Source organism: Haliotis rufescens, unplaced genomic scaffold (assembly GCF_023055435.1).
Source record: "Haliotis rufescens isolate VD_foot unplaced genomic scaffold, xgHalRufe1.0.p SCAF_2, whole genome shotgun sequence".
Lineage (NCBI taxonomy): Eukaryota > Metazoa > Mollusca > Gastropoda > Lepetellida > Haliotidae > Haliotis > Haliotis rufescens.
This window is the reverse complement of record NW_025963890.1, coordinates 54,250,772-54,276,895: the sequence shown is the minus strand read 5'-3', so window position 1 is coordinate 54,276,895 and position 26,124 is coordinate 54,250,772. Positions and strand designations below refer to the sequence as shown.

General features: G+C 40.1%; 1 protein-coding gene across 3 annotated transcripts in view; it reads right to left on the bottom strand.

Moving 5' to 3' along the window:
- Window positions 1–313: 313 nt before the first annotated feature.
- LOC124140780 (probable methyltransferase-like protein 24) overlaps window positions 314–26,124 on the bottom strand; it is a 46,187-nt gene continuing 20,376 nt past the window's right edge. For 2 of the 3 annotated variants that reach the window (XM_046508540.2, XM_046508549.2), the window contains exons 2-7: window positions 15,304–15,525; window positions 13,366–13,451; window positions 12,634–12,762; window positions 9,654–9,728; window positions 6,504–6,645; window positions 314–5,281 (exon numbers count right to left, since the gene is read on the bottom strand). In XM_046508540.2, coding sequence (XP_046364496.1) covers window positions 4,964–5,281; window positions 6,504–6,645; window positions 9,654–9,728; window positions 12,634–12,762; window positions 13,366–13,451; window positions 15,304–15,483 — 930 coding nt within the window. In that variant the 5' untranslated portion in view covers window positions 15,484–15,525 and the 3' untranslated portion in view covers window positions 314–4,963. Of the gene's footprint in view, window positions 5,282–6,503; window positions 6,646–9,653; window positions 9,729–12,633; window positions 12,763–13,365; window positions 13,452–15,303; window positions 15,526–16,327; window positions 16,348–26,124 lie in introns of those variants that run through there. The other variant, XM_046508558.2, reaches the window with a different exon arrangement.

Below are 26,124 nucleotides of genomic sequence, written 5' to 3'. Positions count from 1 at the left end.
GTGCGTGCGTGCGTGCGTGTAGGGCAACACTCGTGACTTGCCAAGGGCTGGTCGTCCACGTGACGGCACGTCAACAAGACAACCATATTCGGATGGTGCATCTACAGAATCGATACAAACTGCCACATAAACAGCCAGGACACTTCCTGGGTTGAAAGCACTTAGTGGCAGAATTGTAAGCAACCGGTTGAGGGAGCACAACATCCGCCCCCGACAAGCCACGCGCCCAATGTTGCTTCCACGTCACCGTCAGGCACGCCTAGCTTGGTGTACTAACTTCACTCAATCAACGGATTAAGAACAACACAGGAAAGAAAACCTTAGTTTTTATTCAACATTACCTAAATCAACATCAGATCAAGCAGACAAAATATAATCGCACCATTTGGAGATAAACACAATGACACCGCTAACCCATGGGCAATCAACATAGAACAGTTCTAAATTGAAAACATACCCAATTCTTCCATGACAAACATTATTCATTGCGCAAAATCCCCAATATGGGTGAGAGGGATGGTTACAAACACGATTGAAAAAAATCGTCAGAAAAAAAACACTATTGAATTTATTAGTTTGCCTGCAATTATTTTTGGGACAGACTCGTTAATCGCATGAACTGCTTTCGGTAAATCTTGAAATTACAGTTTTGATAGCACCAGCAGTCTCAATAGCGCTTTACTATATAAAAAAAATATTTATATATCAAGTTAAGCATGATTAACGAGATACATAATGTAGATACAAACAGTATTTCTTTGAACAGCAGTATATTTTTGTTCCCCTGGGGGCACGGGTGGCCCAGTCGTCTAAGGCGCTCCATTCGCTGTGCAGAGTTGCGTCCCTTGGACACGTCAGAAACCTATGCTCGTGGGTTCGAATCCCGGTTCGCCCCGATTATGTGTCTCGGTTTGTCAGCTCCACGTCCGTGCTCGTGGGTTTCACCATATTGGTACACATCAGAGACCGGCATCACTTCGGGCTTTCATTCCACATTAAACTGACTTGAATACTCTTCAAAGCGGTGTTAAACCAAACTATCTCACGCGCTCTTTGTTCCCGTAGCCTAGAATAACGACCGATGCCAGTCGCTAATGCGAGACATCACCTGATGCAGAGCTGCTATTTGTGCTTTTGGTCGAGACGTGCGTTGTACGATTGTATCCCCGGAAATGAGTTCAGCATCGTTTGATATTTATGGTCACATAAAACATTCACAAAGTAACATACAATGTTTATGTATTGGAATACAGAAAACTAACTGTAACTTCTCCATACATACTGATAACTCTTTTAATTGGTTATGATATATGCATATGATATGAATCAGTACTTGTACCAATGTTTCAGCAGCATCAACATGAGACATAAACTGACGTCACGTATTTTCAAACGATACACAAACACTCAGACATACGAACATAAAGGCGTTGTGTTAACCATAATGCCAAGTGTATATTTTGTTGTCAAGATCTAATGATTGTTATATTATCTAGTGCGAGTGCCGAGGTATTAGTGATAGAAAAATAGATATAAAAGAGACCACGAAATCTGCTGAAATAATCACAGACATGTTAGGACCGACCATTTCATATTCTGTGAGAAGCCTGGGATTTTATTTATTTATTTTATTTTAAAAATGTTCCAGTATTTGCTTGAAAATTAAAATTAAGCTTGTCTGCCACAAAAAACACATTCTTGCAAGCTTGTTTGTTTTAAATATTTAGGCTCGTAGTCTTACTTGAAAACATATCTGGTTTTGCAGCTGATTCGTTCGCCTCGAAAAAAAATAGTCTGTACCTAATGGAGTCATGGAAGAACATGTAAATCTGGTCTATGATACGCATGATATCATCCAACCTTTTCACATCGAATACAGTCTTCACAATAAAATCTATATACAATAAAATAACAACACCAAACCCTTATTACTTCGAGTAAGTTTCACAATGAAAGAACATCATCCATTCCATCACATCGAGTACATTCTTCACAATATATTAACATCATCCAACTCATTTACACCGAGTAAAGTCTTCACAATATGATAACTTCATCCAACCCTTTCACATCGAGTTGTCTTCACAATGAAATAACATAACTCATTCCTTAACATCGTGTCTTCTAATCTAAAACCGGAACAATCCAGTCCAACGTTATTCTTTCTGTAAAAGTACGAAACGTCTGCCGTAAAAACAAAACCATTTCCGCCTCAAAAATGAACTCTTCTCTTTTCTTTACAAATTTTATTCTCTTGCATTTAGACTTTTATGGTTAGTTTAGCATGCCAGCTTCATGTAGTCATGATACCACATGAACGTTAAAAAGTGACAATTATTCATTTTGAATTTCGTTTTATTTAGGATTCATTTTTCGCATGTTTGGATCGCATGTTAAATTTTGGGCATCATTCAAGTGCCAAATGCGATAGAAAGCTTGAAAATATTGAAAAATAGAGTATTGATTTATGAAATATTCAATCTAATAAAATTCGGCCATAAGTCACATTTTCTTCCATTCGTCACCACTCGCCCCTTTCCGTAACTCACAAGAAGACCGCTATTCGGCTTGTCCCGGAATAACACGAGTTGGTCACGAATGATTTTCTTCAAAACTTTCCGCCATCGCGGAATCGTAGAATTCCCTCTGATTCTGCGCCATACTGATTTCAAATGCACACCTGCATCACTTATTCCCAACACGAGATCACATACAGCTCTAAGACACATGTAGGTTTTTGGAGGGTATTTTGTCTTTTGACGCCGCATCTACCAACTCTTGAGCAGTATCCCACCAATAGGGCAGCCTGTATATAGTCAAGTTGATAGCATGACGAACGGTCCACGCCGTCGGTGTCAAACAGCCTTGAAAGTCCCGGAGACTGCCCACCCGACCCCCATTTAGTCGTCTCTCAGATATTTGAGTTGAGGTTAAGTAGGTTTAGGGAATTCACATCAAACGATAATACAACAAAATATGTACTGTGAAAATGCTCACATACCCGAATCTTATTATCATCTAAAAATACTCACGCCAGTGTCACCAGAGACACGAGAACCTATATCACATGTTCGCAGAGGCCATTGAAATTTCAATCCAATTTGGGGTACATATATATATAGTAAAACAACCAATAATAAAATGAGGAAAACAAATGCCATAAAAATAAAATTTGGAATGGCAAGGCACATATTTGCATGATACTCTATGGAATGTTGAGATATTTTGATATTTTGTTGAGATATTTGTTTGTTTGTTGTTTAACGCCGCACACAGCAATATTCCACCTACATGACGGCGGACTGTGAAAAAAATCGAGTCTGAACCAGACAATCCAGTGATTGACATCATGATCATCGACCTAGGCAATTGGGAAGCGATGACATGTATCAACCAAGTCAGCGAGCCTGACCACCCGATCCCGTTAGTTACCTCTTGGGAAAGGCACGGGTTGCTGAAGACCTATTCTAACCCGGATCTTCACTGGTGAGATGTGTGATGTAATAAAACAGAATATTCCAAAAATAATGTTAGTTGAACATAGGTCAAACAACATTCATTTCACACGATTCAAAGTACATTCAAATGAGTATTCAAACATTAAACCCCACAACGGTATGTCGTGGCATAACTACATGGTTTAATAAATTGTAAAAGGCAATCATAAACAAAATGTAAGCAAAATATGTGCGCATTTGTCTGTAGAAAAGCATGGTTTCCATTGTTAACTGCAATGCATTCATAATGTTGGAATCCATGTTCCACTGAAGATTACAATTCAGAAGGGTAATCATAATCCCAATTTAAGTAAAACAAGCGTATAGTCGACGAAGTCATCTATATCCCCCGCCCATTTTAACACGACTCCGTCGTTATGGTCCCAAACCAGGTAACTGACCCAACATTTCTCTTAGTCCGTGTCAAAATAGCTGCAATGGAAATTCTAAAATTAACATTTCTAAAACTCCTTAATATCAAATGGCACCAGTTCAGTAATGTTTGGCAAGGAAATATTTAAGAGTTTATTTGTTATACCCCATAAGTGAACCCACCCTATATTAAAACTTGAATCCAACTTGTTGCTATGGAAACGTAAAAACTAAAAATTTCTTAAAGTTCTAAATATCAAAAGGCACCAGTTCGGGATGTGCCTAGTAGACATGCAAAGTTTTGTGAGGAAGTGTCTAACGGTTTTTGAGTTACGTTCCGGAAACGAATACCACCCTTATAGAACCTAAGTCTAACTTACATGGAAACGTAAAAAATACAAATTTCTAAAATTCATAAACTGCAAAAGACACCAGTTCAGCTGATAGACATGCAAGGTTTCAAAGAGAAATATTTAACGGTTTCTGATGTATGCTCCAGAAACGATTTCGGGACGCACGCACGCACGCTTCGTTGGGGCGGGGGATGATATGAGAACTGTGCAGTTTTTTTTGTAGAAACGTTGATTCCTGTATGGTGCCTATGACTCGTGCAATTTACCCACAATCACCGAATGTGTGATTCTTTACATGATAGACTGCTCCCGAAGTTAGAGACGGTGTACTACAAAATAAGACACCGTCTCTGTATAAAACAATAATATCATTTACTGCAGAATATATATTGGTTATTGCATCTGTGTCATCAGTCAGAACTTTAGCTGAGCAATATTTTTGGTTGGAGGATGAAATACGATTTGATAACAAAAACAACAGGCAGTCTTTGAGACAAATCCCATTTAACAGCAGATTACTCACAAATGGTGAAACTACAAATTTTTGTCGATGGCATATATATTTGTTTTCAATCTACTAAGAAAATTACCATGCCTCTTTTTTGATCAAAATGCAGCCGCTGGATAAAAGCATTTTCAATTGCATATTTTTACAACACCAAATTACCTTGCACACTAACCCTTTATCCAGACATTCAATGCATATTTTTGCAACACCAAATTACCTTGCACACTAACCCTTTATCCAAATGTCTGTGTGTCGCTGCGTACCATGTAAATCTCATGACAACCTGTTCGCTCCATGCCAAATACTGACTTGTATTTAGCGTCCATATTTTTATTCGTAAGGAATATCCTAAAACCTGCATTGTAGAAGTCTCTCAGCAGCTCCAGACCTTTCAAGTACTTGTCTATGTCCGGCTCTGGCTGACCGTTCAGCTTGACGTGAATCTCAAAACAAAACTGTTTCACATTTTTCAGAGCTCCACTTTTTAACATTTCAGGAAATGCCCACCATTCCGAATAGTCAATATCAATCTTCAGTAGATCGATCACAGCCTGAAAGATAACGGATACTCCTGAATAAAGAACAAAACAAGCTCATTTCGTTGCAATGGTTTCGTCAGTTGGTGAAAAGTGATTTATTTACTACAGAAACCTCTATCAACTATTCGAGAAATCATTATCGTCCAAACATAATTATCCCGCAAACGATATGAATGCTTATTTCAGGAGAAAAACAGGGTCAGAATGCAGTAGACTGAGACTCTATATCCTTGCTTCAGTAAGTACTCTTTCATACCTGCAATGCTTTATTTCAGATACGTTAGCGCCATGACTGTAAATTGTTATACGATGCATCCTTCCGGTATGTTTAGATTTTATAGGTTGCTTAAAGGGGAAGTGTACACGCAAAAATCACTTTCTTTCTTTTTCTAAACAAAACGCAATTTTAGAATTAATTAGTATCTGTGTTTGAAAATATACACTCATTTTTTTCACAGTGAAAGTAGGAAGCTCACAATAGTGTGAAAATGATATGCCGTTATGAGGCCTTCGTTTTTCGAGCTAAACAGGCCTGAGTTATCCCCCTTAGATTATGACGTAATTGGTGCCAATTCAACTGGGTCCCTGTCTATTCTCAACGCAAAAGATATCAAGTACCAGTTTGCGGTAAAACAACATGGCCTACGACACACTCCGGCGCAGTGGTGACTCAGCATAACACTATGCTGGCTGGCATCTGAGACGCTAGAATCACACATCTAGACCTACACCACGTGAAGCGGCTCTAACAAAGCATGATGACGTCATAATGTTTATCAATTGGCACCAATGACGTCATATTGCAAGGGGCATAAGCCATGGTGTTTTTGTTGTGGAAATAGAACACTTGGTAAATGTGAAAAATATAAATCGTTTTAATGCGAAAAATATGTTAATTAATTGTGATATTTTTATATTTTTGTCTATGACACTTCTAGGTTAACACTTTTAATGTGGAAAAAGTACAAGAAAAATAGGTTAATTTCCGTGTGAACTTGCCCTTTAATGTTGTATTGAAGCTGTTTAGTCCAAGCCCCGGTTATCCGGGACTTGAATCTCAATTTTCGGACAATTACTGATTGAAACGTCAAAATGGATACAAATGAATATTTCTCATACCATTTCATAAATTCGGAAATTCATTAACCCGGTCGATTTTACAGGGGGCGCCGCCGTCCAGACAAACGGGGTTTATATGACAGTCACTGACATCGTAAATTGCCCGTTTTCCTACCTGCGAGTGGCCATTTTCCTTCAAGATGGAGCTGAAAGTGCGCATGCGCCAGCCCATTTTGTTCGTTTCGTCAGATATGTTGAGGCCTGTCCGGTGGAAGTGCAGGTTGGGTTTTCTGTCGTGATCTTTCACTTTTGTCATGCTGAAACAAAACAAATGAGTGAGTGAGTCGGGTTTAACACATTTTTTAGTTATATCACCTCTTGCCAGGAGGAATGATCCTCATCATTCAAGGGGGTGATGTGAAATGGAGCAGAAGATTGTTCTGTTCAAGATTATTGCACTTATATAGGGATGTGCATGCACGTGTGTGTGTGTGTGTGTGTGTGTGTGTGTGTGTGTGTGTGTGTGTTTGTGTTGCTGGGGGATGGGTACATTGACTCCAAGCTCACCAGTACTTGTGTTCTTGTTCTATCCCCATAGGCAGGGTAACAACAAGAACCATTTTTAACGTCATTTGGTGTGGGATAGACAGGGATAGAAAAGTACTTCACTCTATGTGGGATAAAAATAAAAAATAGATATTCTGATAGAAAAACGACTCTATTTGAATTGAAAAGGGGCCCCGGTAAGAAGGGAAATTTAGAACCTGTGGGGAAATCTAGACTTGCCTCATTTGGAACTCCAGCATTACAGTAAGGGCTGACCGGAAGGGAAAATAATAAGTTTCGGGTCTGTGAGACACACTATCTTCCGCGTGAAGGTCGTATGCGAGTCATTAACCAATGATCAAGTGTGTAAATTATTGAATCAATTAGTTCCAGGAAATACATTGCACGTGCGACACAATGAGAAAACATGGGAAAACACTGATACCTGAGTGGCTGAGTGAGTGAGTGGGGTTTTACGCCGCTTTTAGCAATATTCCAGCAATATCGCGGCGGGGGACACCAGAATTGGGCTTCACACATTGTACCCATGTCGGGAATCGAACCCGGGTCTTCAGCGTGACGAGCGAACGCTTTAATCACTAGGGTACCCGACCGCCCCACTGATACCTGAAGCGCAGTGTTAAGTAAATAATTGATTTGTGAACCTACCTCATTACTGTCAGCTAATGTTATCAGCTTTGGATGCTGGTGACCTATTCTGTCCCGCGGGGGGGGGGGGGGGGGGGGGGGGGTGTGAACGAATGGTTTGTTGGTAGTAGCGACAAAACTGAGTGGTTTGTGGAAAATACCCAAACGTCATTTTCGCCTTCATAGTGAAAACGGATAGATTGTTTGATGGTGCCCAGCATATAAATAGTTTAGTTGGTGACAGGTGTTAAAAAAGAAATACCTCCCAATTCAAATCAATTGGATACTCGCCTCCGAGCATTGCCAAGGGCGAAACATGATACGTCCCTATTCAAAAATAGGTCATATACAAAACGTATTTGTTATTTGTGAGGACGCGTTAATACATGTTTTACTACTTCTCCTCCTAGTATTGAATATGCAAATGAATGTTCCCTTTCTCAGTCAATACGTTTGCCTTTTATCGGAATGTATTCAAAGTGACCCGTCGCTCTTGGTAGTCATACGCGTGTAACTAACGAAACAATAGATGCAGTTTCTATTCCGCTTAACGAACAGAAGAGAATGATGCTGACTGGATCAATACAAAGGTTGCATGCATTCCACTTTCCTTATAAGATAAAGCCACAATACCCACAAACACTTATGTCTCCCTGGCTGGTCGGTTGGTTGGTTTGTTGTTTAGCGCCGCACTCAGCAATATTCCAGCTATATGACAGCGGCCTGTAAATAATCGAGTCTGGGCCAGGCAATCCAATGATTGATATCATGAACATCGATCCATGCCATTGGGATCGATGACATGCATCAACCAAGTCAGCGAGCCTGACCACCCGATCCCCTTAGTCGCCTTTTACGGCAAGCATGGGTTGCTTAAGACCTATTCTACCCCGGATCTTCACGGGAATGTCTCCCTGGAGATTAGATCCGGCCAGCTGTATCTTTTCTTTTTGTATTATTTATAAGGGGCAATCGATCAGGTCTACAAACGTATTTTGTGTCGATTAATACATACTGTCTGGGATTTCCGAGTATTTTTCTTCTGATTACATGTACCATGATAATATTACCTCGAGGAGCTCTGTATGTTTATAACACCTGGGAATTTATGGCAGGTAATATTGATATGAGGGTAGTGGAATTCATAATGTCAGTATCGTGTATAACAAAGGTACACGGTGTATATATTTACGTATACTTAGTTGCTAGGGATTCAGTTGTCCGTGTCATAGCCGGCGCTTGAAGATCCACCCAAATCAATACAGCTGTCTAATGGTTGCAGTTATTAGTGTCAGCTTACCGAGAGCTCATTTCCACGTCCGTTAAAGCAATAAAAGAACTCAAATTGGTAACTCGTCCCCACGAAACTACGGACGGACTTTTTTATTAATCGGGAACAGGATGCGTAAGGGTGCCAACCACTACTCTTAGCATTCCGCACACCACATTATTTGTCTTGGTATTCGGCATTCAATTTAAGTGAGTGAGCGAGCATGGTTTTACGCCTTTTAGCTATATTCCAGCATCATTATGTCAAGGGACACCAGAAATGGGCTACACACATTGTACCCATGTGGGGAATAGAACCCGGGTCCTCGGCGTGACGAGCGAACGCTTAAACCACTAGGCTATCCCACAGCTCCCTTGATCCGTCTGTACATTAAAGCCACTCTGCCATTATTCGTATGTGTCTTACATACAGTCATATCCGTGTAGTAGCTGGTACAAGTAATAGTGTAGACTGGGATTTTTACATAGAATGCCTGCTCACGCTTGCTCATGAGCTCATTAATCAGGCAACGTCGGTCGCGGAGAGTAGCTGGATGGGTGACCGTGTTCGGCCGTGAGAGCTTCCATGGAGTCAGCCCTCCCCCTCACTGAAGCACATGTAACACATGTGGCGTCTGCTGAGGCAGGCAACTCTGTTCGAAATATGCCTCTGTTCAGCTAGCATTAAATATGGGTACCCGGTAGGATGAGACATGTCACGGCGTCCTGTGAATAATCATAATCATAATCGTACGGGACTGCACCAGAGGTGACATGGCTCTGGTATCTGAGATTTCAACTATACACTAATTTAACATGACACTTGATCTTTAACAAAGGAGGATAAGGCCTAAGAACACACCTGGGGTCATACGAGTGCACCTGGCAGCCGTATGTTGTAGCAACCGCATCGTCGAAACTCCAGTCGTTGTTGATCCTGAAAGGCGTATCAAATGGTTGTGACATAAATTAACTATACCATGAGTAGATATCACTAATTAACTGGTGATCTTACAATCTCACCCCATCAAATATGGTCCGAAACTACCCGAACCAAAAATACGTTTTTGTAACTTTATACGTTTTATATATCCCAGTGATGTGGTTGGAATTTGTTTTCAATACGTCAAGGGCACGCCCTGAGATAAAAGGTGTATTTAACAACATATTCAATACATGTACCATGTTGATGATGTGGACCTAGACTAGCATCTAGTCTCTGAAATGAACATATTTTACAAATAAAACAGTTGTTAAATACTAGTTATAACATATAATACAAAGGAGCCCAGAGACTTCCTTCATTTTAAGATTTGATGTTTTTGTAACCTGAAATATATATCAGTGTGTGTGTGTGTGTGTGTGTGTGTGTGTGTGTGTGTGTGTGTGTGTGTGTGTGTGTGTGTGTGTGTGCATATATTACCGTTAACTCAGCGTGTCAAAACTATACTTAGACATATTGTTTTTAAATGTCTCGCCAGATGAACACGTTCATAATATCAACATCGTATTTAATTCCACACAATACTGTACACATACTTTATCTATCTGACATGTATATGACGGCTACATGGACTCTTTTAAAAACAATTTGCGTCTGGCTTCAAGGCAGGTATAACGGTAAAGACAAAATTTTGTTTGTTAATCTTTTTTGTGTGTTAAAACAAGTGTTGTTTTAAGGGAAGTATACATATTTTACGTGTAAAATGTATGTACACGTAGAACGCATCAACAAAGTCTACTGATAAGTTAAACGTCTTAGACAGATACAGATTCAGATTCAGTTTAATCTCAAAGAAACCGCCATCGGGGTACAAAAAGATATGAGTGAGTGAGTGAGTGAGTGAGTATGGTTTTACGCCGCTTTTAGCAATATTCCAGCAATATCACGGCGGGGGACACCAGAAAATGGGCTTCACACATTGTACCCATGTCGGGAATCGAACCCGGGTCTTCGGCGTGACGAGCGAACGCTTTAACCACTAGGCTACCCCACCGCCCCCAAAAGATATGAACATGACGAGTGACGGGATCTTTCTAATTAACTTACATAGACATACAATATATCTGGACAAATTTCTTATATCTTTTTGGATGATACAGTTCTACAGAGTTTAAAAAATATTTGGCCACAAGTAGAATTTCTTGGGAATATACAGAAGTCTTTGTTGGAGAAGAGCTTCGCATCTGAAAAGATGTGTTAAACTCATCTCCTACTCAAAGTGAATCACAGAGCTGACAGAGTCTTTCTTCTCTTGGTATATTTAGACGAAGTAGACGTTCGGGATTCCAATTTATGCCTTAAAGGGCAAGTTCACACGGAAATGAACCTATTTTTCTTGTACTTTTTCCACATTAAAAGTGTTAACCTAGAAGTGTCATAGACAAAAATATAAAAATATCACTAATAATTGACATAATTTTTGCATTAAAATGATTTATATTTTTCACATTTACCAAGTGTTCTATTTCCATAACAAAAACACCATGGCTTATGCCCCTTACAATATGACGTCATTGGTGCCAATTGATAAACATTATGACGTCATCATGCTTTGTTAGAGCCGCTTCACGTGGTGTAGGTACAGGTGTGTGATTCTAGCGTCTCAGATGCCAGCCAGCATAGTGTTATGCTGAGTCACCACTGCGCCGGAGTGTGTCGTAGGCCATGTTGTTTTACCACAAACTGGTACTTGATATCTTTTGCGTTGAGAATAGACAGGGACCCAGTTGAATTGGCACCAATTACGTCATAATCTAAGGGGGATAACTCAGGCCTGTTTAGCTCGAAAAACGAGGGCCTCATAACGGCATATCATTTTCACACTATTGTGAGCTTCCTACTTTCACTGTGAAAAAAATGAGTGTATATTTTCAAACACAGATACTAACTAATTCTAAAATTGCGTTTTGTTTAGAAAAATATAGAAAGTGACTTTTGTGTGTACACTTCCCCTTTAAATAAACACATTATAGTCATTGTTCAAGTTAATTGGTTACCTGGCCCAGAGATGAACCGTTTTAGCGTTTTGTATATACTCCCGTCGAGGTGTCGCCTTCCTGAGAATAAGCTGTTTATCGCATAAAAACAAACTGTATGAAGCTTTCCTGTCTGGTTGAATAACGACCAAGGGTGCAGTAAGCATTTCCTTATGTGGAAAACTCAAATGTTCTTAAGGATTTGAGTTGAACGACTAATTGCTTTATAGTATAAAAGCAAAGGTTGCGTCATTCATAACAGATGCCTACAGATGGGTTAACTGCTCATCAAACAGAACAGTGAGTGAGTATGGTTTTACGCCGCTTTTAGCAATATTCCAGCAATATCACGGCGGGGGACACCAGAAATGGGCTTCACACATTGTACCAATGTCGGGAATCGAACCCGGGTCGTCGGCGTGACGAGCGAACGCTTTAACCACTAGGCTACCCAACCGCCCCACAGACAGAACAGATGATGGGCTGTGCGGAATTCATCAGAAACACCAGCCAAGAACTACACTACCCCGCCCGTAAATGTTACTGTACTCGGCGTCCAGTAATGATCCTGTGTGACTCGATCAATAACCACGTTCTACCCATGAGCAAGTGTCAAGGTAACAGCCAGGTCGTTAATGCTGCGTTGGCATGTTATTTATTGATCTTCGTTCGGAGCTCAAGGTCATCAGGTTCTCAGGGTCTCGACAATGGAAAATGTCTCATTGCTAATAGTTGTACCACAGATATAAGTCTAAGCCAGTATCGATCAAAGACTGGTGGTGGGAGTTCACCGATTGTTTTCAGTATGAAACATCACAATGGGAATACTGTTGCTATAGCGACAAGGAATCGACCAGACCTACCCAAAGGAATAAATATTGCAGGGTGTCTTGATTTCGTAGGGAGGGTCTTCACAAACATTCCAGCCACCGTCGCCGGCGTTGCCACGCCTGGCCACCTTCTTGCATGACATCTGAACGCTGTTCACATAGCTGAAAAAAGATTAAACTGTTACTGTAGTTTAAACTCTTAAGCGTTTGTATATATTTCAAGGTTTGTATATTGTTCCACGCCAGTCAGCAACATTTCAGCTATTTCACGAAGGCCTGTAAATAATGAGTTCCAGAGTCTGTACCAAATAAACCAGTGGTTGATATGATGAACGACGTCACACGTCACAAAGGTTCGATAACACACAAAACCCAAGTTCCCGAGCCTGACGACCAGATACTTTAACATGAATACATCAATTCAGACCGATGCTCATTGTCTCAGTCACTGTACTGTCTGGTCCAGACTCGATTATTTACAGACCGCCGTCATATATTGCTGAGTGCAGCACAAATGCAGTGGTGGGAAACGACACCGAGTGGAGGCATATTTGATATTGGGTATAGATTTAGATCCACACGCAGAAAGGCCGCTCTGTACCTGCAATGCCTGAATTGAGGTATGTACGATTCCTTTGTTCAGTAACACAATCACTATGTCGATCTGCGCGTTATTGATGTACTGCACACATTTCTAAATTGATGTTTGGTTTCTTTCACTGTTCACTGGCATTCATGGGCATAATCTATTTTTTCAGGCCTTACTTGTGGTATATCTGTGACAGCTGTGCTCTGTCCAACGTTTTCAACACCTGTGAAGTGGGCATAGGTTGTCCTTGTGTAGAGGGTTTCTGAAAGAAATATAGGTTGATGGAAACAGTGCCTTTAGTGAGGATGTTAGACGAATGTTTAATCTTTAATTGAGTTCCATTAGGGTGTTTATTCAATCTGGCAGGAAAGCCTGAATTGACGTAGGTTGCAGACGTTTACCAATTTGATGGAACCACGTAGAAGGATGCTGACAAACCACAAAGTATGTCATTAATGCAACCGAGAAACATCAAAGACGTTATACTTCAATAAATTGCAGTCATCATTCATTTAAAGTTTTCTATTTGATAAATATAAATATATTATCAAATATTTTCTAAAGGTGCTATACACAAGGTAGACATATGTTTGCTCGTTCGGTTCTAGATTTAATTTTGTGCCATTAACTTAACAGGTTGCTTTGTATGCTAAGCCCAACATTGAAGCTCCAGTACGGTGAGTGAGTGAGTGAGTTTTGGCTTTACGCCGCTTTTAGCAATATTCCAGCAATATCACGGCGGGGGACACCAGAAATGGGCTTCACACATTGTACCCATGTCGGGAATCGAACCCGGGTCGTCGTGACGAGCAACACTTTAACCACTTGGCTACCCGACCGCCCCGCTCCAGTACGGGAAACGCCTATATTACTGTGGACCTGTATATGTTAGTTGTAACTTGTCAAACGTCACACTTGGAACTATTCCAGCTGCATGTATAATATGACATGAAAATATTCGAATCCGGACTAGATAACCAGTAATTGATATAATAGGCAACTTAAGCAACGGGAGGTCATCCACGGAAGGTATCGAGCCTGACCACCAGATCCATTAAGTCGACTCGTATGAGAAGCATTTACAATTGCTCGAAACCAATTGCAACCCGAATTCTAAGGGGTTTAATTTCAAACCTGTACGGATTAACTAAATCACTTTGACAGTCGCTGTCCATATACACTAAATCACCGTGACAGCTGCAAGTCAGTCGGTGTCCAGGTTAACCATATGACCCCAAGAGTCACTCTGGTAAGACCCCTGAAGATCCGGGCTACAATTGGTCTTGGGTGATCATCTGACCTGGCGGTTGGTGTATCATCTTATCCTGAAGGTCTACTGTAAAGATCCGGCTTAGAATTGGTCTTAAGCAACCTATGCTTGTCGTAAAAGGCGACTAACAGGATCGGGTGGTCAGTCTCGTTGACTTTGTTGATTCATGCCATCGTATCCCAATTGCATGGATGGTCCAGGCTCGATTATATACTGATCGCCGTCATATAGCTGGGACATTGCTGAGTACGGCGTTAAACAACAAACAAACAAACTAACAGACAGACAATGGTTAGAGATGATATTCTGCACCATTTATTAAAATCAAATCTTTTACTCCCATACCATGCGATGCAAGACGATCTTACAACTCCTCTACTATAAGTCACGTCGGGAAGCGTGTGACAACTTTGACCACCCACAAAGGATGCGTTGGTTCTCTTGCCAATCAGATGTCAAATTTCAAATTCATTTCTTTACCCCCTCGATTCGAAAATTGTAAAGGAAACCCTAAGAATAGAACTTACTCTTCATTCAATGGTATTCCCTTTTGTGTACAGATGCCATTGCGCTCAGGAATAACCATGTATGTGTGACATACCCACAATTGGCGCAGCCATTAATGTTTGCATTCGGAACTGGCCGTAACGTTCGTTTTCGAGATGCCCGAATGTTTTGCTCGCTAGTAGAGAACGTAGAAGCATCGACGCTGATTGGCCGATTAGAAAGTTCACCCCACGCGACATATGAAGGAGAAGTATGGTATGGGAGTATAATATCTTATTTTAATCAGATTGTGTATTAACCAAGAACAAACAGTTGTCAAATGAGCAAACCTACTTACTGATATCACCACAGTGTTTACTGAGGCGACAGGCGCTTGTATGCTTTTCCCCGAACCACCAGTACTCATATAGACAACCTGGACGTTCTTGAGATTGGTCCATTTGAACATTGCAAACACCATAAAAGATGTCAATAGGACAACTCCAAGGATGCGACTTTTAGAAAACTGGATCGGCATGATGAACCTTTAGTTTGTCGGTCTGGTCCAGTGCCGGAGACTCTGCAAAGAATAAAATATTGGAGTTAGACATTGACATTAAAGCTGATTCAGCCATGCTGCCCCATAGGGCTGAAAACCTTTTAACAAAAAACACTACGTACATGTACATCACACCCAGTGCTTCCTTAATTTCCAGACCCAAAATTCAAAATACGCATTTTGGTTCTGGAACAGTCACAATACATTTTTTTTCAGGAAATCTAACGAATCCAGCGAAAAAAAATATCTTTTTTTTTTGTAAAACAAATAAGATTTTAATTCTTTTTAGTTTTTGTGTTCAGGAACAAATTATTATATTTTTTTTGTTTTTCAAATGGCGGATCGCTCCCCCAGCCCCAACCCCCTAAGAATATCACATAGTGGATACCTTGTGTCCATATTAAAGATCATGCAATTCGTGTTTATTTAAAGACATGCACAATGATTAAAAAACAAAACTCAAGAGTGCCGTTGTACAAAACAGTACCACGACTGCAACTGTCTTCAGGAAGTATCACTGTTCCTGAAGACAGTTGCAGTTGCAGTCGTGGTACTGTTTTGTACAACGGCACTCTTGAGTTTTGTTTTTTAATCATTGTGCATCGATTCCGACACATTTCTTATACCGATAGAAGACATATCAGGCATTCCAGTTTGCAACGACATGATGTGACACCATATATTTCCCAGACAACTGACCCGGTGCAGATAAACACTCACTTTCAAACACAAATTATCTTAAAATAATCAAGACAAAAAGATAACAAATGCATTTTGTCTGCTTATTGGAGTTGCAAATGCAAATATATCTTGTACACACTACCTGACTGTTACTTTTCTTTAGTCGGGAGCAAAACGGTTTCAACCACGCCGCTTTCAATGGGTCAAGGACATTACCAGGGGACGCTACTCTCATGTCAGATATATCCTTGAAACGTAGATCTCAAGCACAAACGTCCAATGTTCGAGACCATATGATATTACAATATTTTTTTGTGAATACAGTGTTATGTCTAGTGATTCTATTTAACCTGTCGATGTGCAGTGTCGGGCCAGGGTCTGCTGACCGTGGGTTCAAATTCCAGATTCGCTCCGATTATTATGCTTGCATCTAATGCGCGCTAATGGGTATTAGTCCATGCAAAATAAGGTTTCACTTGCAACAGAATTTATTTCACCACAATGCATTTCTACAGGGTCCCGAAAACAACATACTTATTAAAGTCCAGAGCAATCCCAGTATGGGAAATATGTCTAATTTGCATAATCCAATATGGCCACCAATTATCAATATATCTTCATATTTCAGATGAAGGTCAATGTTTTGATGAAAAAAGCATGTTTTTTTTATTGCAAAAAAAGACAATAACTACTACTGAATGTTATCGACTATTGACAAATCTACAAAAATTCAAGATGGCCGCCAATTTCAAGATGGCTAATTTCAAGAATTTACACAAGCTCTTAAGGTGAAATATCTAGTTATGGTCGTTTACAATTAGAGAAATGATGCTCTGATGTCACATGTACGGAGTCCATATCATCATAAGCGTCATCAATTAGTTGTCGATATATGGGGACATGGATGACATGACAGTCACATAAATAACCGCAGTTCGCCACGCAGAGTGTCGTCCCTCAGGCAAGTCAGAAACAGGTGATTATGGTTCGAATCCCGGTTCGTCCTGGTTTGTCAACACTATACCAGTACTTATGGATTTTACCAATGTGGTAAACGTCCATAAATTGCATCCAGTTTACGTCACTTTTGCCATATTCTTTTAGTATATATGTTACCATGGATACAGAGATAAACCTTTATCCAGCCCTAATTTTATTACCTCCACAATGATGTGACCACCAGACCGTGTCATCACACTAAACGTCTAAGACCTACACCGTGTTGGTTCAAAGCTGTGTTAAACCCAACTCACTTACTCTTTTCCGTCCTTCATGGAACGTGGAGGACCGCCTCCGTGGTCTAGTGGTAGAGAGTCTGCCCGGAGAGCGGAAGGTCCGGGTTCGATCCCCGGCCACATCGTACCAAAAGACGGTAAAAGATGGGACTTGTTGTTACCCCGCCTGGCGCTTGACATTAAGAGACTAAGACAAGGACCAGTCGGCTCGGAGTCAGTATATTGTGTCTGGGTGGGATATTTATGTTAAACTGCGGCATGGTATCTCGGAAATTCTGTTTGACAGGTGGGGTACTTCAAAGGATATCGATGGTGATTTTGATAGTGTGAGGTAGTTTATGTTTTGACTATTCTTCATAAAATGAAAACAAAAAGCAACGCCAATGGCGCTGGAACCTGCCTTCGCAAGAATTAGATTTAGACATCAAGCATATCAAAGGCAAAGGTAACTCTACTGCTGATGCATTGTCGCGAGTTCTGACAGCCTGGTTCCCTGGGTATGCTGCGCTGGCGCTACACTGACCCATTTGCTTCATCAAATTTCATTGACGTGGTCGTTTAATTCCGGGTATTATGAGTACGATTTCGTGACAACAATGAGCTGACACGAAACATTAACGCATATATCACCTTTGAAAATGTGGTGTGCGTCATTGTTTACATTTCACCGATATGACGACAGCTCAAATAATGTTTTCCTTCACTAAAAGTAACAATGGACGTTATTCTCGTGACATATACATTGCAAGAGCCTTCATGGAAATGCTAAGAAAATATTTTAACCATCCGTTCTAGCGTTTTTCTATAGTAAATACGTCTGGTGGAGGCGGCCATTGGGTCATTGCCTGGTTCAGTGTAGCGCTTAACATGAAACAAACAGGAAATGGTTTTACGATGGGGATATATCTGATACGGGTATAACAGAAGTTTTTATGCTTTGGCCCTAAAGTTTGCAGCGTGTTGGGGACTTTTTCATCCTACTTGGCTGAAAAATGTTTGGGTCAAATCCACCTTTTTTTGCCCGGCAGATTATATGGACTATTTGCATAACATGTATCACGTGATAACGCTTACCCTAGTTTTTCGTAACGCAAATCAGTTCATCACAATGAAGATGACGCTGAGAGCCAAGTTATGCGAAATCGTATTGAATCTGTCGTGGGTGTTTACACGTTATCGCAAAATATGGCCCATAGGTTATAGCTGGTGGTTCACTGCCCGTTGACGTTCGTGAACCAAATAGTCTACCCTTCCTTCATATACACCCCACCAAACCCAGACCAAGACCCAACATAACCCAACCCAACCCAAGCCACCCCGACCCAACCAAAAAGACCCAGACCCAGACCCAACATAACCCAACCCAACCCATCCAATCCCAACCCAACCCAACCCAACCCAACCCAACCCAACCCAACCCAACCCAGCCTATCCCATCCCAACCCAACCCACCCCCCCCCCCCCCCCCACCCCAACACAACACAACACAACCCCAATCCCAACCCGTCCCACCCCACCACACACCACCCTACCCCACCCAACCAAACCCGACCCTACCCACTCCACCCCAACCCATCACACCCCAACCCACCCCATCCCAACCCAACCTAACCCAACCCATCACACCCCACCCCACCCAACCAAACCCATCACACCCCAACCCATTACAACCCACCCCAAGCCAACCTATCCCACCCCACCTCAACCCAACCCAGCTCACCCCACATCCCTCCCCCCAAAACCACACTCCACCACACCACACACTGTAAATATCCGAGTCTTGACGAGACCAGCCAGGGTTTCGCTGAAGTCTATGACATGGCGTTGTTAACCTTATGTGAGAAACTATTTAAACAATCTTTTGAGCACACTTAGTTTCACGTACATGTATACCGAGAGTAATTTATATGAGCAAATGACTTTACTGACGATAAGCAAACATAATGTCCCGGAGAAAATTGTGCATTATAAATCGACGTCAAGATAAGCTGTATTTGCTTTCCCAACCCAAACGGCGTTCCCTTGGGAACAGGTACTTGACTTTGTGTCGGCTTGAATCACAACGTATTGAAAAGATAAGAGAGGTGAGGTGAGATGGGGTTTACGGTCGCGTTCAAGATTATTGCCCTTATTTAGCCACGTGTGTGTGTGAGAGAGAGAGAGAGAAAGAGAGAGAGATGGAAAGAGAGAGAGAGAGAGAGGGGGGAGAAGGGGGGAGGGAGAGAGAGAGAGAGAGAGAGAAAAGAGGGGGTGCATGCCTATCTTTAACATGGATACTCCAATCATGGATACTCTCATTAAGAATATATAAGACCATATTCATTAAGCGGATATTTTTAGTTGAGACAAAATGAAAACATGATTGTAATTATATTTTCTTTCATTGTCTCGTCTCCACGAAGGGAACATTAGACGCTCTCCATGTGGCTTAGTGAGTGAACGTTGTTTTAACACAACACGAGAGGGTCTTCGGCGAGACGAGCGAACGCTTTAACCATTAGGCTACCCGACCGCCCCTCGTGTCTCGAGATATTTTCGAGATCCAGATGTTCGAAATATACTGAACAAACATGAGTATCATCGATAGCGTTTATGTACATTGTAACCTGATACCGTTCATTACGCAAGTGCTAGGCTATGACGTGGGGAGGGGGCGTACTTGTGAAGGCTTTTAATGAGCCAAAACTTGGATTCATTTGTCTGATGCATGTGTCTATTAATGACACACGTACAAGGGTCTAAAGCAATCGGAGGAATGGGTATTCGGATCAATGTTTTCTTTGTTGGCTTGCAGGTCGACTTATGCATTCCTGATTTTCAAAAGGTGGACGTCCTGTGAAGACACCGTGCAAGACAGGGCTTTGGCTCAGATTCAGAATCAGTTTATTTTCAAGGAAACCACCAAAACAAAAGACGAGTGACAGGGTCCACGGTTCTTTCTAATTAACTTACATAGACATACAATATCTGGACAAATTTCGTATATCTTTTTTGCCTTTTGGGGTGATAGGCTTTAATAATAGGCCGTTTATTGTTGAACATGCTGAGGTTGGAGGAAACACATGTTTGGCCCAGTTTAGATAATACGCTTGCTGTATATGCAGTTGTAACGGAGATTTTGGGTCAACCTGACACACCTAAACATGAATTATAGCCATGTTTCCCCTGAAGGAAAAATTGTACGAAATTAAATAGCTATAGTTTCACATTATCCGGTATAATGATATCATAAAATTCACGCGAACTTATATGTGCTCTCCTTTGTCAACACACGTGATGCTGGTGTTTAATCTCTCATGTAACTGATTTTTGTTTACAGCGTTTTACTTCGTCGATAAAGTTCTGTATTTTTATGAAAAATAACTACCACAATTGATGGCATTGTATGACAACTGAAGCGGTATTGACATCAGTCTTTACTTGTTTACCAATCCAGCTCATACAGTCTGTGAATTAATATGTTTAAAACAAATAAATATGTTTAAATGTTTAGTACAAGCAGCCACACACACGCACACACACGCACACGAGCGCTCGAGGGCACGGGCATGCACGTCGCTACATAAGCGTATCAATCTTAAACCCGACGTTAAATCCCATTTCAACTCACCTATTCCCAATAAGACGTTGACATGAAGAGTATTACAATACTAAAAAAAACGATATGTACCTAATACCAATAAGACGTTGACATAAGGAGCATAACGATACTAAGAAACGATGTGTGCCTATTCCCAATAAGACGTTGACATGAAGAGTATGACAATTCTAAAAAAACGACATGTACCTAATACCAATAAGACGTTGACATGAGGAGTATAACGATACTAAGAAATGATGTGTGTCTATTCCCAATAAGACGTTGACAAAAGGAGTATGACAATACTAAGAAACGATGTGTGCCTATTCCCAATAAGATGTTTACATGAGGAGTATGACAATACTAAGAAACGATGTGTACGTAATACCAATAAGACGTTGACATAAGGAGTATAACGATACTAAGAAACGATGTGTGCCTATTCCCAATAAGACGTTGACAAAAGGAGTATGACAATACCAAGAAACGATGTGTACCTATTCGCAATAAGACGTTGACATGAAGAGTTTGACAATACTAAAAAAACGACATGTACCTAATACCAATAAGACGGTGGCATAAGGAGTATAACGATACTAAACGATGTTCCCATTTAGACGTTGACACCAGGTTTTAGACCAAACACCGGGACGTTGACATCCATAAACTCTGTTCCACAAATATATGATGAAAGTGTGAAATTTAAACGGTTACACCTTTCTGCATATATGTGTATCTGGACGTTTTGTTATATCATTTATTTTATTGTTGGGAATTAAATGGTGGAAAATATAACTCCATCGGTCATAACCACACACTGTTATCAACCAGAAAAACCATCTGGTACATATAGTCAGATAGCATCAAAAAATCAATAACACTTTGTATTCATCTGGTTAGTCACCAGGCATTCTACATATGTGAGTTGGACTTTAGTGAATTTATAGTGTTTACATATGTTTCATTGATTATAAGTCAAACGATTAGGAACAACAAAACCTCACTGGTGATAAACTCCTTTGCAATGCATATACATGTACGCGTTCAAACAAATTTATATCACCATAGCAACTAACAGTGTAGACATACCTTAATGTTTCCAATACCTAACGTGTTCGTGTTCAGGTTGGGGTGAAATTGGATTTAATGAAGCGTTCAAAATAATTGAACATATATATTGCATGCTCGGAAGCTTGTACAAGTCAGGACTGGTGCCGGTTGTGTAGTGCCAGCCTAATGTGATACCATGCTGCAGTTTAACATGGATGTCTGACTCAGACACAGTTTACTTATTCCAGACCGGTCATTCCTTGTTTTAGCCCCTTAATGCCGAGCGCCAGACACGGTAACAACAAGTACCATCTTTTAACGTCTTTTGGTATGACGCTGCCGGGGATGGAACCACGGACCTTCGACTGTCCAGGCAGACGCTCTATCCACTGGACCATGAAAGTGGTCCCTGTTGACAACAAATATACCAATATGTCAAAATAATAAGTGTGGCCTGTACGGTGTACTGTGGCTCAAATGATATTTGTCACAGGATTCCACTTTGGAAAAAAGGAGTGTTTTTCGACCCTTCCCTTTAAAAAATGGAAGGGTACGTCTAAATATAGTTACATTTGTATTTAGATTTCTGAACCACACCAACCTAAATTTATATAAACAGTAATGTGAATAATTAAAGGGTATGTGCTATGGAAGTTAACAAAATATAGTTCATGAAAGACAAACTAATCGTCCCACTGCATGACGTTGTGCACCATGGCAACGTCTCATTCATCACGCCGATGTACGTCATGCGTATAAAATATGAGGGCAAATGGCATAAAGGTGGCATTGAGGGCGTATTTGTACAGAGGCTTTATAAAATGCATGTTGAATAAAACCCTCGCCATAATCATAAGAAAAACATGTTTTACCGGCCAACAAAAGTCATTTACCGAGAATTATGCCCATATTATACCATAATTGTGGAAACGATACGGTCCTGATTGATTAAATCACATTAGACCAAATCGAACTGAAACTGATACGTGATAGTCACATTATCAAGCTATCATTTATATAAACCTACTTCCTACTCAAGGATTGAAATAGCGATATGTACAAATTGGCTCTTTTCTGTGTACAGTGTTTATAATAGTTCATATTACGTGTATGTGTGTTTGCTGTTGTGTAGTGTCCTCATGAGTCATACGTGCACATAGTGACCAGTTGTTTCGCCGGGCAGTGGTGACTGTAACGATGCATCTTGTCCTACTTAACCCATATCCAACATAAACGTGTTAAAGATGTTAGGTAATATTATTTTGGGAATCTGGAGTTTACCTGCTGTCTTAATTAAACAAGCTTTATTTTGTATGGATGTGCAGTAACATGTTAAATATGCATTGTTCACATTGCAGAACCAGAGCTATCACCCCTCCTCGTGTTTTCCTTTTCTCTCTAACTCAAAAAATAACAAGGAGAGGTGGAATAACAAGGTAATATGAATCAGATTGTAACACCTGAACTTTATCACGATTAATTCCATGCTGCTCAAAACACATTTTCACGGTTCTCGGTTACAAAATTGAATACTTTTTTTTTTAAATATTAGATTGCATTTTCGTCATTGAACAATTTTATGTATTGGGACTAGTGATGTCCTGGGGTCACAAAGTGGCTTTGAGTGTTGTTCTTGTTATAATGAGTTGGGATTAAGTATGGCATGGGTGTTAAGGAGTCTTTTTGTTTGTTTTGCACACCATGTTTGTGTTTGTTTTCATTTTTCACATTTCAAAAAATATATTCAATTCAGTAGGCAACCGACAGAGAAACAAATTACATGTATCTATTTATTATCTCAATGTCTAATAAGATGCAAATAGTTTCTGCTAATTGCCGTGGGCTAGCAAAAAAGAATAAGTGAAAAGAAGTAATGAACTTGTGAAGGCATAAGGATGACTCTAGCTACTGTTTATGGACCTAACCAGGATGATCCAAATTTCTATAAATTTTAACATTTTGTTACTAATATTGAGGAATTTGAAAATCATTCTATTGTTATATGTGGAGATTGGAACATGGTTTTGAATCCAACTATTGATCTTGAAAATTATAAAAATATTAACAATCCAAGAGCAAGAAATATAGTTTTAGAAACTCCAAAATCTTAATTTAGTTGATATCTGGAGAGATCGAAATGAAGATGTAAGGAATTTACTTGGTGGGGGGGGGGGGGGGGGGGGGGGGGGGAAGAATCCAAGGAAACAGGCTAGACTTGATTTCTTTCTTGTTTCGGATGATTTTGCTAATTTGGCGTTAAATACCTCAATCTTACCTGGCTATAAATCTGACCACTCTGCTATTACTAGGACTTTGTCAGATTCTTCATCCAAAGAAAGGGGTGGCGGTTATTGGAAATTCAATACCTCTTTATTGTAAAACAAAGATTATGTGGATCTTGTGAAAAGAACCTTTGTTGAAACAAAAAGGGAATATGCATATTTGGCACTTAATGAAAATAACTCAGAAATAGTAATGACTCTGAATTAAAACTGTCCATCAGTGATTCTCTATTTTTGGAAACCTTCCTTATGAAAATAAGGTGAAATTCCATTTCATTCTCATCTTTTCTGAAGAAAAAAAGAGAAAACACAAACTTTGGAGAAAAAAAATTAGAATTAGAAGAAACGATAAGAAATGACTTTCAATCAGTATGTGAGAGGCTTCTCTGATTTATCAAAGTATAAGAAAGAATTAGAACAGTTGAAGGTAGATGAAGAGAGGGGAAGGCAAATAAGAAGTAAGTGGTATGAAAAAGGGGAAAACCGTCTGAGTATTTTTGTCACATGGAAAACAGAACTTACACAAATAAGACTAATAATAATTTAATAAATACAAATGGTGAAGTCATCACTGAAGGTGACGAAATACTGTCTGAACAGAAAGAATTTTACAAAAACCTATTCTCATCTAGAAGTTCTGATAGGGAACAAACTTTGGAAATCAGATAAGTATCAGATAATGTTGATACTCCTGTACTTAGTAACTCACTTGCGGATAGCCTTGAAAAACCTATTGAAATGTTTGAACTTGCAAAAGTTGTAAATCATTAAAGAATATCAAAAGGTCTAGCCAGGATGGGTTTCCAGAAGAATTTTTAAGATTCTTTTGGAATGACTTAGGTGTATGGGTGTTTTAGGTATATAAATGAAACTTTCAACAGTTTTTTCACTTGAAAGGGTGAATCCCCATTTATAGCACCATTGATCTACTTCGTCCAGGGCTGACTGGAGTTTTTTTTCTGATTTGTGAAATATCTCTGTGCTTTACCCATATTTGGGTAAAGGAGTTTGGGTAGGAGAGTTGACATGAACAAAAAGATCATTGATCATGATGTTAAACAGGGTTGGGCTTATAATGCTGCCTTGTGGCGTGCCATTGTCCAGTGCCATAGGATCAGATCGATTGTTCCCTATTTTAACTGATAGCGACCTGTCTTGCAGGAAGCTGTCTATGAAGTTTGCCATGTTCCCTTTTACTCCATTTTGTTTTGAGTTGGGATTATATAGGGGTCCTATCTTTGATGGTAAGAACTCAATATAAATTGGTAAATTATTGTTTTGTCAACCAAATTAGAAAATCCTAGTTAACAATCTAGTTTAAACTCAAATAATTCATTTTCTCGGAGAGCTTATAGTTAACTCCGTTATTTTAATCCCTTTTCACTGGTCAGTAATCCTTATTAGTGGTAGTTATCAGTGTATTATATATACACTGTAATTCATTTTCCAAGAGAGCTTATAGTTACTTTAATCCCTTTTCATCGGTTAGTGGAAGTAGTTCTAATCAATCTAGCTAGTTTGGACGAGCCCATTACAGCACAGGTAAGCTCACTTTATTTTTTCAGTAAAGTGTCTAACACATGGGGTGTCTGACGGATGGGGTGTCTGACGGATGGGGTGTCTGGCGGATGGGGTGTCTGGCGGATGGGGTGTCTGACGGATGGGGTGTCTGACGGATGGGGTGTCTAACACATTGGGTGTCTGACGGATGGGGTGTCTGACGGATGGGGTAGAACCCTGTGTGTAACTGATGACCATAATTGTGTTTCCCTTTCAAATGTCTTGCTGTTAA